Below are 14,691 nucleotides of genomic sequence, written 5' to 3' on the forward strand. Positions count from 1 at the left end.
CCAGGGTCACCCAACAAGTAAGTGGCAGATCAGGGAACAGTAGTAAGAGCTCCTATCACTTCATGGCAAATAGATGGGGAAAAAAATGGAAACTGAGATTTGATTTTATTGGGCTCCAAAATCACTCCGGACAGTGACTGCAGCCATGAAATTAAAAGACACTTGTTCCTTGGAAGAAAAGTATGACAAACCTAGACTGTATTGAAAAGCAGAGACATCATTTTGTGGACAAAGGTCTGTGTAGTCAAAGCTTTGGTTTTTCCAGGAGTCACGCACAGACGTGAGACTTGGGCCGTAAAGAAGGCTGAACACCGAAGAACTGATGCTTTCAAACTGTGGTGCTGGAGAAGATTCTTGAGAGTCCTTTGGACTGGGAGATCAAACCAATCAATCCTAAAGGAAATCAATCTTGAATATTCATTGGAAGGACTGATGCTGAAGTGGAAGCTCCACTACTTTGGCCACCTGATGCAAAGAGCCAACTTGGTGGAAAAAACTCTGATGCTGGGAAAGATTGAAGACAGGAGGAGAAGGAGGCAACAGAGGATGAGATGGTTGGATGGCATTGCTGACTCAATGGACATGAATTTGAGCAAACTCGGAGATAGTGAAGGACAGGGAAGCCTGGCATGCTGCAGCTCATGGGGTCACAGAGTCGGACAGGACTTAACAAGTGAACAACAGTATGGGCTCCCACCTCAGCCAGAGCTCTTCCCTGGCCCTCTGAAGCCCTTGAAGAAGTGCCAAGCACCGAGGCCTGGGGGAGGTCTTGGGAGCTGGCAGTAGAAGCTGTGTTTGGGGATGATTAGAAGGCGCCCCTGCAGGATGAAATGCCTGTGTGGGAAGAGTCTCTTCTGTGCGGATCCACCTGCCATTTCCACTTCAGCCATCAGGTGGCGCCAGCTTCTCACTTATGTCACAGTCTGGCCTCGGTGGGCGTTCTTTTCCTTTAGCAGATATTTTCTAACACTTCCCATCAGGTTTCTTTATGAACTAGACAGAAATTTAATGTAACATACCTAACATGTGCTTTAAAAAATCACCATACTGTCTCACTGTCCTGTAAAGGAAAGCTCCTGGAGTTGGTGATGGATAGGGAAGTCTGGTGTGCCGCAGTCCATGGGGTCGCAGAGTTGGACCTGACTGAGCAACTGAACTGAACTGACCTGAATGGTGAATTTCAATATGTTAATGCACAGGCACAATCACCAGACAATAGGACACAGTCCTACGTTTGCTTCTATTTTTAACAAATATTTGGATCTAAAAGAAGAAGGTCAGAAGTTATTCTGTACAGGAAGCCCAGGAAAGTGAGAGTATGGGTGTATGTTGAAATAAAAACAGATAACGAATAATATCACCATGTGAAAAAAAAAAAAATCCCAAACTAAACCCTCAATATTTTGTATGTAAAACAGAGTCAGGTTTCGGGCTCAGGTTATTATAAAGAGGTTTTTCACTATGTAAATGTCAGTGGGACATTCTAAACGTGTGTGTGGACAATTCTTTATTGTGGGGGGACTCTGGCATTCCTAGCCCCTGCTCACCAAATTCCAGTAGGATCCTCCTCCTTGTGATGACTAAGTCAGTGACCCCCACACATACAGAACGCCCACCTTGGGAGAGTAACTTTGCTGCTGGGACCCTCTGGGGCCTGAGGACACTCTGGATGGCTCACAGTGCGTCACCGTACATCAGTTTTCATCCACAGCACGCGTGACATTTTACACTGGGAATTATTTGTCGTGAGGTGACATCAATGTCTTCAGACATTGCCGAATGTCCCCTAGGAGGCAAAGTCGCCCCCAGTTGAGAACCACTGCTGTGGAGTTTGGTCATCAATGGCTGAGATGTGCTTTGCCTTTGGGAATGCAAGACTCAGACATTTAACCAGGCCTGGAGCAGGGCTTAGACAGCTTCCTGAAAGAGGTTGCCCCCCCCTGCCCCACCGAAATCTCTAAGGGGACGAGTTAGCTAGGTGGGATGCAGAGGTAATAAAAAGCTTCTGGGCTCAGACATTATCCCCAGCTCTGTGTTTTAACCATTTTGGGCTTTGGTTGAAGTGGTAAAAGAGGTGAGGCTGATAAAAAGGAACGCATTTGAATCAGTTGTAATGAGGTGGATGAGACTACAGCCTATTATATACAGTGAAGAGAAAAACAAATATCATATATTAATGCATATCTATGGAATCTATGAGGATGCTACCAATGAAATTATTTACAGGGCAGCAACTGACACAACTGGGGGGAAGAGGAAGGAGAGGGTGGGATATACGGAGAGAGTAACATGGAAACTTAACTACCATGTGTAAAACAGAGAGGGAATGGGAGTTTGCTTTATGACTCAGGGAACTCAAACTGGGCTCTGGGCTCTGTAACAGTCCAGAGGGGTGGGATGGGGAGGAAGGTGGGACGGAGGGTCAAGAGGGTGAGGACACATATATACCTGTGGCTGATTCATGCTGGTGTTTGGCAGGAGCCAATGCCATTCTGTAAAGCGATTATCCTGCCATTAAAAAAATAAATTTAAAATAAAGAGGTGAGGGTGTAGAGGCTGGGACAGAATCAGGACAAGGCTAGTTCAGGAGTGGGACTGGATCCTGAGGGCGCCGGCAGTGAAGGGTTTGAAGCCGGTGAGTGGTGTTCAGATTAGAATCACAGGGGCCGGAGCAGAGGCTGAGGGAGGGCATACACCAGGCCATCGGTGACAGCTGATCTTGGGTAGCTTCTAAACAGGTGACGAGGGGAGGAAATGCACAGGTGGAAAAACGAGAGGATCAGATGCTTGACGGGACGTGAAAGGCAGACAGAGGACAGGCTATGGCAACAGCTGGTGGAGGTGGCCGGGGTGGCTGGGGGCCCAACAACGGAGGCGAGAGCTAAGGAGGCTGAGATGCCATCTGAGTTACTGGTGACCCCCTCTGCCCGCCTCAGACCACTCCTGCCACACCAGTCTCTTCTCGGGCCTCCAACACTTTCAGCTTCCTCCTGCCTCAGGACCTTTGCTCTTGCCATTTCCTCCAACGGGAATGCTCTTCCTGGAGAGACTTCCGGCTAGACCGCTGCTAGTTCCTCTCCCCAACACTCCTCGGGGGTGTCGAGCGCTCTCTCTTGACTCTTACACTGGCTGGTAGTACAGTCTGTGTTTATTGTCTGCCTTCTCCACCAGAGTGTAAGCTTTGATGGCAAGTTTTGCATGTGGATCTGCGAATACAGTAGCCACTTGTCACAGAGGACAGCCGAATCTGAGATATGTGGGTGGTCCAAATTGAGAAGGGCTTCAAGCGCAGCACACACACCAGACTTAGCACAAAATGAAACATGTAAAGCATCTCCGTGATAATTTTTTTTATATACTGATGATGTGTTTGAAATAATATTTTAGATTATTGGGTTAAACAAAATATATTACGAAAATGAATTTCACCTGTTTCCTTTCATTTTGTAATGTGACTAATGGAAAACTTGGAATGACATAGATGGCTCGCGTCCTCTTTCTGTAGAACAGTGCCTAGCATATAGTATGTGCTCAAAAATATATGTTGAATGAATATACGTGGGAAACAGTTGGACATTCATGTCTGAGTCTGTGCGGAAGGGTCTGGGAGGCGGACACAGAACTCACCCTGGGCAGAGAGATGGCGGCACATTCTGTGAGTGTGGATAAGTGCTTGGGCCTGGAGAACACCTCCAACACAAGTTTGTGTGCGTGCGTGCTAAGTCACGTCAGTCGTGTCTGACTCTGTGCAACCCTATGGACTGTAGCCCACCAGGCTCCCCTTTCCATGGGATTCTCCAGGCAAGAATACTGAAGTAGGTTGCCATGCCTTCCTCCAGGGGATCTTCTCGATCCAGGGATCGATCCCACGTCTCTTATGTCTCCTGCATTGGCAGGCCGGTTCTCTACCATTAGCGCCACCTGGGAAGCCCCCCAGCACAAGTTTACCAAGCACCTACTATGGGCCTGAGAGGAGGAGAGAGCTATGCGTCCAACAGAAGGGCTGCCTTGGGGCCTTAGCTCTGGTTTTGTGGGGTTGGTCTATCTGTCCAGGAAGACATCCATTTTCTTCCCAAGTGAGACCAAAAGGCAGGCAGGAGTTAGCTAGAGGAAGGGGTGGGGCGGCAGAGAGGGAGGCTGCTCCAGGCAAAGGAAGAGCAAGTTGAAACATTTAGAAGCCAATCTGGGTACCGTACTTGGTAGGAACAGAAATTTTAGACCGGTTTGGAGCATGGAAGCTTTGGAGGAGCTGAGGTGAAGGAGCTGGAGAAGACCTGATGAAACAGGGCTAGACATGGGGGATTCAGAAGCCTCGTTCAGGTGCTTGACTTACCCTGAGGACACGGGAGCCCCAAAGAGTAAGCAGGGGGACCTGTTTAGAAAGACTCTCCCCTCTGCTTATCTGCAGTCCAGGCAGGAAAGCTGAGGCAGAGGCATGAAGGAATGGAGGACAGGGAGGGAATGCCCAGGGATGTAGAAGAAAATTGTGCAGAGTAGGGCCCTGGCAGCCTGCTCAGCAGAGTCTGGTGAATTCCCAGAGGTGTGGTTAGAAGGTGACCCCTGGATTTTTCACTTAGGGGTGTGTGTGTGTGTGTGTGTATGTGTATATGTGTATTAGCTGCTCAGTAGTGTCTGATTCTTTGCAACCCCAGGAACTGCAGCCCGCCAGACTCCTCTGTCCATGGGATTCTCCAGGCAAGAATACTGGAGTGGGTTGCCATTCTCTTCTCCAGGGGATCTTCCTGATCGGGGATCGAACCCAGGTCTCCTGCATTCCAGGCAAACTCTTTACCCTCTGAGCCACCAGAGAAGCCCTTCACTTAGGTGCTGGCTGCTTATGGAGAGCATCCCCAAGAGGGGGGTGATGGAGGAAGCTGATGGGGGCAGAGAGACAGGAATGAACAGGAGGCAACCCTGTAGACAGTTCCTTGTATTTCCAGAGGGTGGGAGTGAGGGAAGAAATGAAGGAAGAAAATTCAGGGCCAGGAGGATGCTTATGGACTGGGGTAACAGCAGCAGGGTGAGGAGGAGGAAGCAAGAAAAAAGTCCTGCCCTCTGACCCCAGCCCCAGCCCCACTCTGTCTTCGTGAAAGAAGGGCCCGGTCACCTTGCCCAGGTCACAAGGCTGAGAGTGCAGATGGTGCCTGGACTGAGGCCTGCCCAGGGTGAAGGACTGCCTCCCCTCCAGCGCCCCTCCTGCATGGGCTCGATCAGGAGGGGAGATCTTCCTGAGGAAGGGAAGAGCCTCCATGGCTGCTGCTTGCCCTGGATCCTGGCCACCCACACAGGGCATGTCACAGATCACACACACAACTCACACAGGGCACACTGTTGCACGCACAGATGCAGAACGCACACAGGGGTAGGCACGCGTGCGTGCGGAGAGCCTACACAAGATGGACATGTGCATATGCACACGTGTGCACATCCAGAGCTCACACAGGATATATATGTATGGATGCACACACACAAAGTGCTTACACAGGTTTTACAAATGAGAGGGCACCTATGCTCACACCGAATGTGTGTATACGTGAGTGTGCATGTACACAAAGAGCCTCAGCAGAGGCCACACCTCAGTCAGAACAAGGAGAGGCCCCCGGGGATGCTGGTATCACAGCTGTTTTCCTTTCCAGTACAACACTCAGGACTCCTCCAGAACCTCCACTCTCCACTGACTCTGCCCTCCTCTGGTCCACCCTCTCTCAGCCTCCCTGGCCTCCTTCCTTTCCGCCTGGATCAGGGCACCAAGGACAGGCCTTAGTTGATTCGATGTCCCTAGCTCCGCTGGGAAGTATGGGTGCTGCCATGCGCCCTGCGTGTCATCTGCTGGCAGGGGATCCTGCCAACAGCGGGTGAGGAGACACTTCTCGCTCCGGGGAGGTGGGGTCCGGCCTCTGGCCTCACCTCCCGCCCCAGGCAGTTCTAGATGGCCAGGTCCTGGCGGATGGTGGCCAGCGACGCCTTGCTGCGGCCACTGCCGCCCTCGCTGTCACCGGCCGGCGCCCCGTGCGCATAAGCGGGCGGGGCGTAGGGGTCGGTGCCCGAGCGCCGCGTGGGCAAGGCGGGCGGCGGCTGGAGCAGCTGCTGCGCCTCTTCCTGCGCGCGGTTGCAGCGGTTGTCGCGCTCGGCGGCCTGGCGACAGCGGCCTGCGCGCGGGCGGCCCTTCCAGAGTAGGTGGCCCAGCTCGGCCACGCTGAGCAGCGCCGAGAGCAGCCCGACCGCGAAGTAGAAGACCACGAAGACGGTCTTCTCGGTGGGCCGGCTCACGAAGCAGTCCACGGTGTGCGGGCACGGGGGACCTGCGCACACGAAGTGCGGGGCCACGCGGAAGCCGTAGAGCAGCGTCTGGCCCGCCAGGAAGGCCAGCTCGGCCAGCAGGCGCAGCGCCACGCTCAGCAGGTAGCAGCGGCGCGCGCGGCGGTCCCCCGGGCGCCCCGGGGCCCCCGCCCCGCCGTCCGCGCCGCCCGGCTCCTTGCTGGCGCGGTGCACCGAGTAGATGACGAAGAGCACCGGGGGGGCCGACAGCAGCAGGATGTGGAACAGCCAGAAGCGGTAGTGGGAGACGGGGAAGGCGCGGTCGTAGCAGGTCTGGCGACAGCCTGGCTGCAGCGTGTTGCACACAAACTCCTCCTGCTCGTCCTCGAACACGGCGCCGCCCACCGTGGCCAGCACCAGGATGCGGAAGATCAGCATGACCACCAGCCACAGGCGGCCCACGAGCGGCGACTGCAGCTGCACGGCGTCCAGCAGCGAGCCGAGGAACGCCCACTCCCCCATGGCGCTGGAGATGGACGCGGGGCAGGCAGTCAGAGGCCGAGGGACCAGGGTCCCAGACCTCCGCGCCCATCGGGGTGGGGTCAGCTGGACCGCCTCTAACTTCGAGGTGAGCCAGGGGGTCAGCCAGACCCGGCTTTAGCCGGGGCTTTCAGGGAACAAAGGGCTTAGCTTAGGGGGCTCAGGTGAGTCTCAACTTTGGGCGCTGGGGAGGAGCTCCACCTCGGTGCTCTGGTCAGACACCAATGGGGCTGCTGGGTTGGATCCTGCGCTCCTCCGAGTCCAGGTTGGAGGGAAAGGACCTCGGAGATGAGCCCTGCCAGCCTCTGACTACCTGTGTGGAAGCAGAAACCCAGCAGCGCCCTCGTGTGCCCCGGGATACTTTCTGTGGGCAAGAATGGTGCCCTGAATGCAATGCTCCAACCCAATTTGGTACTTCTGGGTGAAGTGGAGCCAGCAGACCCAGAAGGATTCACCTTCTTCTTTCCCCGCTCACCATTTCTCTTGCCTCCCTCCTTTTCTTTTAAACTGCAGTGAACTCCTCTCAGAATTGGGGAGTGGACATAAAGGGAAGGAACCCCACTTCCATCAGGATCCATTGTCCTAAGTGTCCCCTACCATCTGTGCGGTGGGAATGCTGGCCCACCTCCTCGCATCTCCTCCCTGGTGTCCCTCTGATTCCAGCTTCTCGTATCTCCCGAGAGACTCCCCGACAACCCCGTCCCAGGTCCCACAGGCCCCCAGACCCTCACCTGTAACCACTCACCCTGCAGCTGGTGCTGGGATGTTAAAGCCGAGTGAAGAACCTTGGGAGATGGTTGGGACCTGTTCCTCCTGGTCCCTCTTTCATTTTCCGTTTTGGATTTGGCCAGGATGGATGATAAGACAGGATGGCTGAGAGGGGCTAGTGCTCCCCCTTCTCTTAAAGGGACAGGGTGACCCTGTTGACTGACTCCACCCCTGGGAACAGACCCAGGGCCACGCCCCTTGCTGGACTCTGCCAGCCCTCCCTTCCCATCCCCTCATCCCCCCACCCCCACCCCCATCCCAGGGCTGAGTCCCCAACTGGAAATGAGGAAAGGGGTTACCCAGAGCTACATCCCTGTTGAAGGAAGCCCATCTCCAACAGACTCTCCTAACTGGAAGGCCTAGGCCTTCCACTATCAAGTGACTGTCCCTGCTGAAGGCGGTCTTCAGGGCTGGCGCGGGGTTTGATGCTGGTGTTGGTAGCACTGGTATTTTAAGCAGCAGCAGACACCTGCTAACTCTCCTTCAAGCTCTGACATTACAAGTCACTTAGCTCTTCTGGGCCAGAGTCTCCTGGCTTGTCAGCTAAGAAGCCTGGGCCAGCTGGTCCCTAAGTTCCCTTCCAGCTCTGCAGCTTAATGCTGAGGTCCCAACCATGTCACAGAAAACAAAAAAACCCCAAGCCCAGAAAAATTTCCCTTTTGGAAAAACATTAGGGTATCAAGGGTGTCTGGCCTTGGGACTTGAATAAAAGCTTTTGCTTCCTTCCTGCTTTTCTGTAACTTCCAGATTTACTGTAATGAGCATGTCATTTTATAATATGAAAAGTAAATAGAAAGGTTTCTTTTTCCCTCACAAGGCTCTGAACTGAGTCATCTTCTACTGCTCTAGGTAGCTGGAGAAGCTGTCCTATAGAGAAGGGCAGTTAGGATGACCAAGGGTGACCTGAGCGGCCAGGGAGGGGACACTCCCAGGTTAAGTGCTCATTTGTCCTCTCTGCCTTCCCAGGAGTCTGGACCCACACCGTTCTCCTCCTTCGTCTGTGCAGTTGCTCTGGGTTGGGCCCCAGGCCCCACTCATCATAAGAATTAGCTCATGTCATCCTCCTGACAAGGATGGGAAGCTGAGACTCAGAGGATCTAAGGCACAGTCACGCAGCAAGAAAGAGAGGGTCCTGGCGTCACACCCAGCCTCACTGGTTTGGAGCCCACATTCTGAAGCTCATGGTGGAACTGTCCCGGTTCCAGCCTGCCTGGACTTCCCAGGGCCTGACAGCCCCCAGGGCTTTGTGTGGGGCTGGTGGCAGCCATGCCAGGACTCACCTCTTTGGTGACACTTTCTCTCCTCTCCGGCCATGGGGGCCTGTCTGGTTTTCCACGTGCTGATGGGGACCCCTGGCCCGATTTCAAGAAGGGGTGGGAAATGTGTCCTTCACCCACACTGGCTCCGGCCCAGCCCTGCCTGGAAAAACCCTAGGTTAATACTCGGGAGTGCTGGGGTTCCCTAGGGACTGGGCCTGGGTGGGGAGACACTAGCCTGGATCAAGTCCAAAGGAAAGCACATGCTGGGGCCCATTCCAAAAACAGGATATGGGCCGGGGGCACCGGCGACCTCCCCAATCCCTACCTCCACCTGCTCCTGGAAAAACTGCTCCCTGACCCCAGCCATGGGGGCCCAGGGACACGCCTCATCGCCCCTGGAATAGTCCCTGCCCTGACTTCATGGCCACTGCCCGGTCAGCCCACCAGCCCAGCCTGGAAAAATCCTCATCAGAGCAGGCTCATCTGCCTGTGGAGAGCGGAAAGTGGCAGAGGTGGCAGGTGGGCAAGGGGGGAGACGTGGAACCGTGGAGCCGTGGTTCCCCTGCATTGTCCCCAGCCCTTGATACCGTAGGGCCAGACACAGGAGACTCAGCAATCTCTGGGGCCCATCCTCCTTCTCAGATAGTGCCAGCCTGGGAGGAGGTGTCACTGATGCTGCCCAGAGCTGGCGGCACTTGGCCCCATTCTTGGCCCAACTCGCCGTCTGGGGCTGGGCTCAGACTGGTTCACACTCCGTCTCCATCCCAGACACCTCACCCTGGTCCATTGGACTGTGGAACCACTTCCCAAGTCCATCACACATGAACACGCATAGGCAGGCACACACATGTTGGTAAATTAATAGCCATGACTTCAGCAACCCACAACTATATTTTCTCTCCACTGTGTCCCTCTAACATTTAAAATAATCTTTACATAAATGCTGCCTTTTAGTAAGGCCTTTCCTAGCTGCCCAAACTGGAATTTAACCCCTGACTTCCTATCTCCTTTCTGAGCTTTATTTCCTTTTCACTGACCACTGGATAACATACTTCATATTTTTCTTATTTATTCTGTGTAGCATGTCTCCTTTATTAGCATGGAAGCTCCAGGAGGGCAGAAATTTTTGGTGCTTTATATACTGTCCTGCCCTCAATGCCTAGACAGTTCCTGGCACTTTAGTAGATCTGTGTGGTGGCTGAATGAGTGAATTGGGGTGGAAGGGTTTTAGAGGGTGCAGATCTTCTCTGCCTCAAGAGGATGACGCTGCTGGGCTCCACGCCTCGGTTGTTCCCTCTGATCTCCTCCAGGGCTTGTGATCACTTAAGCGAATATTCAGTCTGAGATCGGCAATCAGAATGCCCACTCTTGGGTAGAAAAGAAAACTCCAAAATCGGTTAATGGTGAAAATCTGCCCCAGCTCAAACAGAACAGGAGGGAAGAGTGGGTGAGAGGCAGGGGGCACGGCCGCTTCTCCTTGATTACTCCTCAAGTCCGCTGCAGCCCCGCCCCCGCAGAGCTGCGCAGTTTCTAAGCCGGTCCCCAGGCTGGTCTGAAAAGCCTCCAGACCGTATGATCTGGTCACTGGTCGCCCCAGCTCTCTGCCTCCTCCCCTCTGTCCTCAGCCTTTGGTTCCCCATAGACCCCTCAGGCTCTGCAATTTATCACCAGCTGGGACCTGCTTCCCTGTCCAGCATTACTTCCTCCCTTAGCTCTATGGTTATTTAAGATGAGGTTCGGCTGTCAGAGCAAAAATACTAAACAGTGGCTCAAAACAGAGGGAAGCTTGTTTCTCACATAAAAGGAGGGCGGGGGCTGTTCAGCACGGGCAGAGCAGCTCTGCGCCCCAAAGTCCTAAACAGGGGGCAGTCGGCTCCTTCCAGACCCCTCCTGGGGTGTAGCCCCCTCCTGCAGGATTCACAGAATCTATCAGTTATATTCCAGGCAGCGGAGGGAGAAAGCGATGAAGTGGTAGAAGCGGCCGCAAGAACATCTCTCCAAAAAGTCCCCAGAGGCTGCCACGTGACCCACCTGCTCACATATCATTGGTCTTCCCTCTGCAAGGAAGCCTGGGAGATGGCGTCTTTATTCTCAGTGGCCTTGCGTAGAAGAAGCGAGAATGTAGCCCTGACTGTCAGAAGACCACTTCTAGTATTCACCTTCCGCACTGAGATGGGGAGTCAGGCAGAGTCGGTTTCCCCCAGGTCTGCCCCCACTAGCTGCTCCCTGAGGAAGGAGGAGGCCGCCTCAGTCTACCTTGTCCTCAGGTCCTGCCAAACCAGTGCGCCTTCATTCACATGCCTCTGCCAAGCCTTTGCTCTCGTCCTTGGGCAGAAGAGTCACTATTGCCAACTGGAGGCCCCACCTGTCTCTTTCCCCAGGTCACACTTTTCTAGGTTGTACGTGTGGCAGCTTTGTTCAGTAAGGACGATAACTGGGCCTGAGGGTGGTTGGGCCCTGCAGGCCGCCTCATCTGAGAGACAAAGAGACTTGGGAGTTCCTCTTCCTTTCCTCGAAAGCCTAGAGTGAAAGACGGAGGAGAGAAACTGCTTTGCGACTGAGGTGGGGAAGGGGACAGGTTTGTTATCAAGAGGCGTCTTTCCAAGTCCCATTTCCCTCCCCAGAGCTCTGAATAGCTGATATTTATAACTGCCGAGATCCGTAAGCTGCTACAATCGCTGCTGCTGGACTGGTGACCCGCTCTCCATCACCCTGGGGCAGAAGTGGGATCAGGTTGACTCCAGATCAGTTGGTGGGCAGACCAAAGTAACTCCCTCCCTGAAAGCGATACTCCTGGGTGGAAAGGAGTGCTGCCCACCAGGTCCTGGAAAATTACAGAAAGACTAGAAGACAAAGTCACTTATGGATTCGGCTTCCTTTCCTCCAGTTAAAATATCTTTTGCATTCACCGGGATGTATTGGGGCCACCTTGAGGCCACTGAAGATACTGCCTTACTCAAAAGAAACAAATCTGACTCCAGAAATTACTGAGGAAAAATGTAAGGGGGGGTGGTGTAAAATGATACAGCTGCTTTGAAAAGTTCCGCAGGTTCTTAGAAAGGCAAAGATTTATTAAATAACCAACAATTCCACTTCTAGGTATCTACCCAAGAGATATGAAAAAATATGCCTATAAACAAGGTTTGTATTCTCACGTTCATGACAGTTTTACTTATAATGGGCCCAAACTGGAAACAACTCAACTGTCCGTCAACAGGTGAATGGATAAACAAATCCATACAATGGAATGCGCGCGCGTGTGTGCGTGTGTGTTAGTCGCTCAGTTGTTTCTGACTTTTTGTGACCCCATGGACTATAGCCCACCAGGCTCCTCTGTCCATGGAATTCTCCAGGCAAGAATACTGGAGTGGGTTGCCATTCCCTTCTCCAGGGGATTGTCAGGATCCAGGGATAGAACCTGGGTCACCTTCATTGCAGTCAGATTCCTTACTGTTTGAGTCACCAGAGAAGTCCTACAACGGAATAATGTTCAGCAATTAAAAAAAAGAATGACTACTTGATACCTAAATATGGTTAAATTTCAAAAACATGATGTCAAATGAAAGGTTGGACACAAAAGCATAAATACATATACATATATATGTATATGAAGTTAAAAGCATATATATATAAAGTTCTAGAATAGGTAGAATTAACCTATAATGGTAGAAATCAGATCAATGTTGGGGGTCAGGATTGAAGAGACACTTAAGAATTTTGGGGAGTGATGGAAAAGTTTTATATCTTGTTAGTGATGGTGGGTATGCATTTGTCAAAAGTCATCAATATGTATACTTATAGTGAGTGCATTTTATGTATGTAAATTATACCTCAATAAAGTTGATTTAAAAAGAAAAAAGTAATGTTGGTTTGTGTTGAAATTCTTTTGCAGGAGTGATGAGGGTGATTAAGACTTTTTAAAAGTCATTTTTACACCTCTCTCTCCAACTCTTTTGGCAACTCTCTTTCCTCTTCCTCTCCCTTCACCCTCTTGTCCCTCCACAATCCAGTCTGGTCATCCTTCCCCCCTTAACAACTGCCTCTTTCCCATTCTTTATGAAATAGAGCAAAGTGGCTTGTTCCTACCAATCTGAGTTTGATGTCTGAAGGACGCTTTTGCACACAAAATCAGTATCTTTGGGTTTGAATTTGGGTTTCAGTTTATTAAAACAGAAAAATTCTAACTTTTTCCTTTTTAAGTCTTCAACTTATACACTTTGCTATTTTATACAGGTAATATAATTTGAGTGTAAAAATAAGAATAATCATTTTCACTTGCTCTTTCACATCAATTATAATTTTTAAGTTAAATCTACATAAGGGACACTAATTACAAACCTGATTAATTAAATTTCCAAACACTTCCAGTGCCTGATAGGACTGAAAACTCTAGCAAATGATTATCTTCTGATGCATTAAAATAACTTCTGTAAACCTGACAAACCAAATGTACAAATTCAAGTTCTTTTCAACTTTATGGTAGTGTTTACAAATTTAATCAAATCTGTTAAACTTTTGACAATTCCCTGGCAGTCCAGTGGTTAGGACTCTGCACTTTCACGGCCAAGGGTGCAGGTTCAATCCCTGGTGGGGGAATTAAGATCCTGCAAGTTGTGTGGCACACCTCCCCCAAAGTTAAAATATCATCTAAAAATATGCTACATATTTAAATTGAAATTACACTGAAAGAGCAAAAAAATAAATAAATAAATTGAAATTACAGGGTTTATCTACCAGATTTCTTTACTTAAATTCTTGTAAACATTAGGAACATTAAAAATATGTAATACAGGGACTTCCCTGGTGGTTCAGTGGTTGGAACTCTGTGCTTCCAGTCTGGGAAGGGCACGTTTGATCCCAGGTTGGGGAACTAAGGTCCCACATGCCGCATGTGGTGCAGCCTAAAAATAAATGAATGAATAAATAAGTCTTTTAAAAAATACGTAACACAAACACATTCTGAATGATTACGAAATGTTCCTAAATTTAACACAAAATCATTAAGACTGTGAGTTTGATTGCTTGATCATTTCTATCGTTCTATCTTTACCTTCAAGTTTGTATGTAGAGTCATTTACCCAACTCAAAACGGTTTAATCATGTAAGGTGGACTGAAATTTTTTTAAAAAGTTGAAGTATAGTTCTTTTTTATAATGTTGTGTTAATTTCTGCTGTACTGCAAAGTGATTCAGTTATACATACATAGGCATTTTTTAAATATTCTTTTCCATTTATCACAAGATATTGAATGTAGCTGCCCATGCTCCATTCATGGACATGCCTGTCCACAGCAGGACCTTGTTGTTTATCTGATCTATATATAATAGCTTACACTTGCCGACCCCAACCTCCTCCTCCATCTCTTCTCCAGCCCCTTCCCCCTTGGCAACCATACGTCTATTCTCTGTGTCCGTGAGTCTATTTCTGTTTCTATTTTGTGGATAGGTTGGTTTTTAGATTCCACATATAAGTGATATCATATGTTATTTGTCTTTCTGACTTACTTCACTGACTTACTGATAATCTTCAGTTGCATCCATGTTGCTGCAAATGGCATTATTTTGTTCTTTTAATGACTGAGTAGTGTTCCATTGTATATATGTACCACATCTTCTGTATCCATTCATCTGTTAGTGGACATTTAGTTTTTTTCCATGTCTTGGTTATTGTGAATACTGCTGCTATGAATATAGGGGTGCATGTATCTTTTTGAATTAGAGTTTTGTCTAGACATATGCCCAGGAGTGGGATTGCTGGATCATAGAGTAGCTCTATTTTTAGTTTTCTGAGTAATCTCCATACTGTTCTCCATAGTGGCTGCACCAACTTACCTCCCACCAACAGTGTAGGCCTCTGCCAGAACTCT

General features: G+C 50.4%; 1 protein-coding gene across 2 annotated transcripts; it reads right to left on the bottom strand.

Moving 5' to 3' along the window:
• Positions 1-5,259: 5,259 nt before the first annotated feature.
• GJD3 (gap junction protein delta 3) lies at positions 5,260-7,646 on the bottom strand. 2 transcript variants are annotated; one of them, XM_043904481.1, is made up of 2 exons: positions 7,544-7,646; positions 5,260-6,784 (listed from the first exon to the last, which is right to left on the bottom strand). In XM_043904481.1, the coding sequence occupies exon 2, from the start codon at positions 6,778-6,780 to the stop codon at positions 5,926-5,928; it is 855 nt and encodes a 284-aa protein (XP_043760416.1). In that variant the 5' UTR covers positions 6,781-6,784; positions 7,544-7,646; the 3' UTR covers positions 5,260-5,925. The 2 variants fall into 2 exon arrangements, with proteins under 2 accessions (XP_043760416.1, XP_043760417.1); XM_043904482.1 differs by having other exon boundaries at positions 7,530-7,609.
• Between the last annotated feature and the right edge of the window lie 7,045 nt (positions 7,647-14,691).

This window comes from Cervus elaphus, chromosome 5 (genome assembly GCF_910594005.1).
Source record: "Cervus elaphus chromosome 5, mCerEla1.1, whole genome shotgun sequence".
NCBI classification, from domain to species: domain Eukaryota; kingdom Metazoa; phylum Chordata; class Mammalia; order Artiodactyla; family Cervidae; genus Cervus; species Cervus elaphus.

Bases quoted from the DNA above. Each gene is read 5' to 3' on its own strand.
- GJD3 (XM_043904481.1), bottom strand. From the start codon at position 6,780: ATGGGGGAGTGGGCGTTCCTCGGCTCGCTGCTGGACGCCGTGCAGCTG.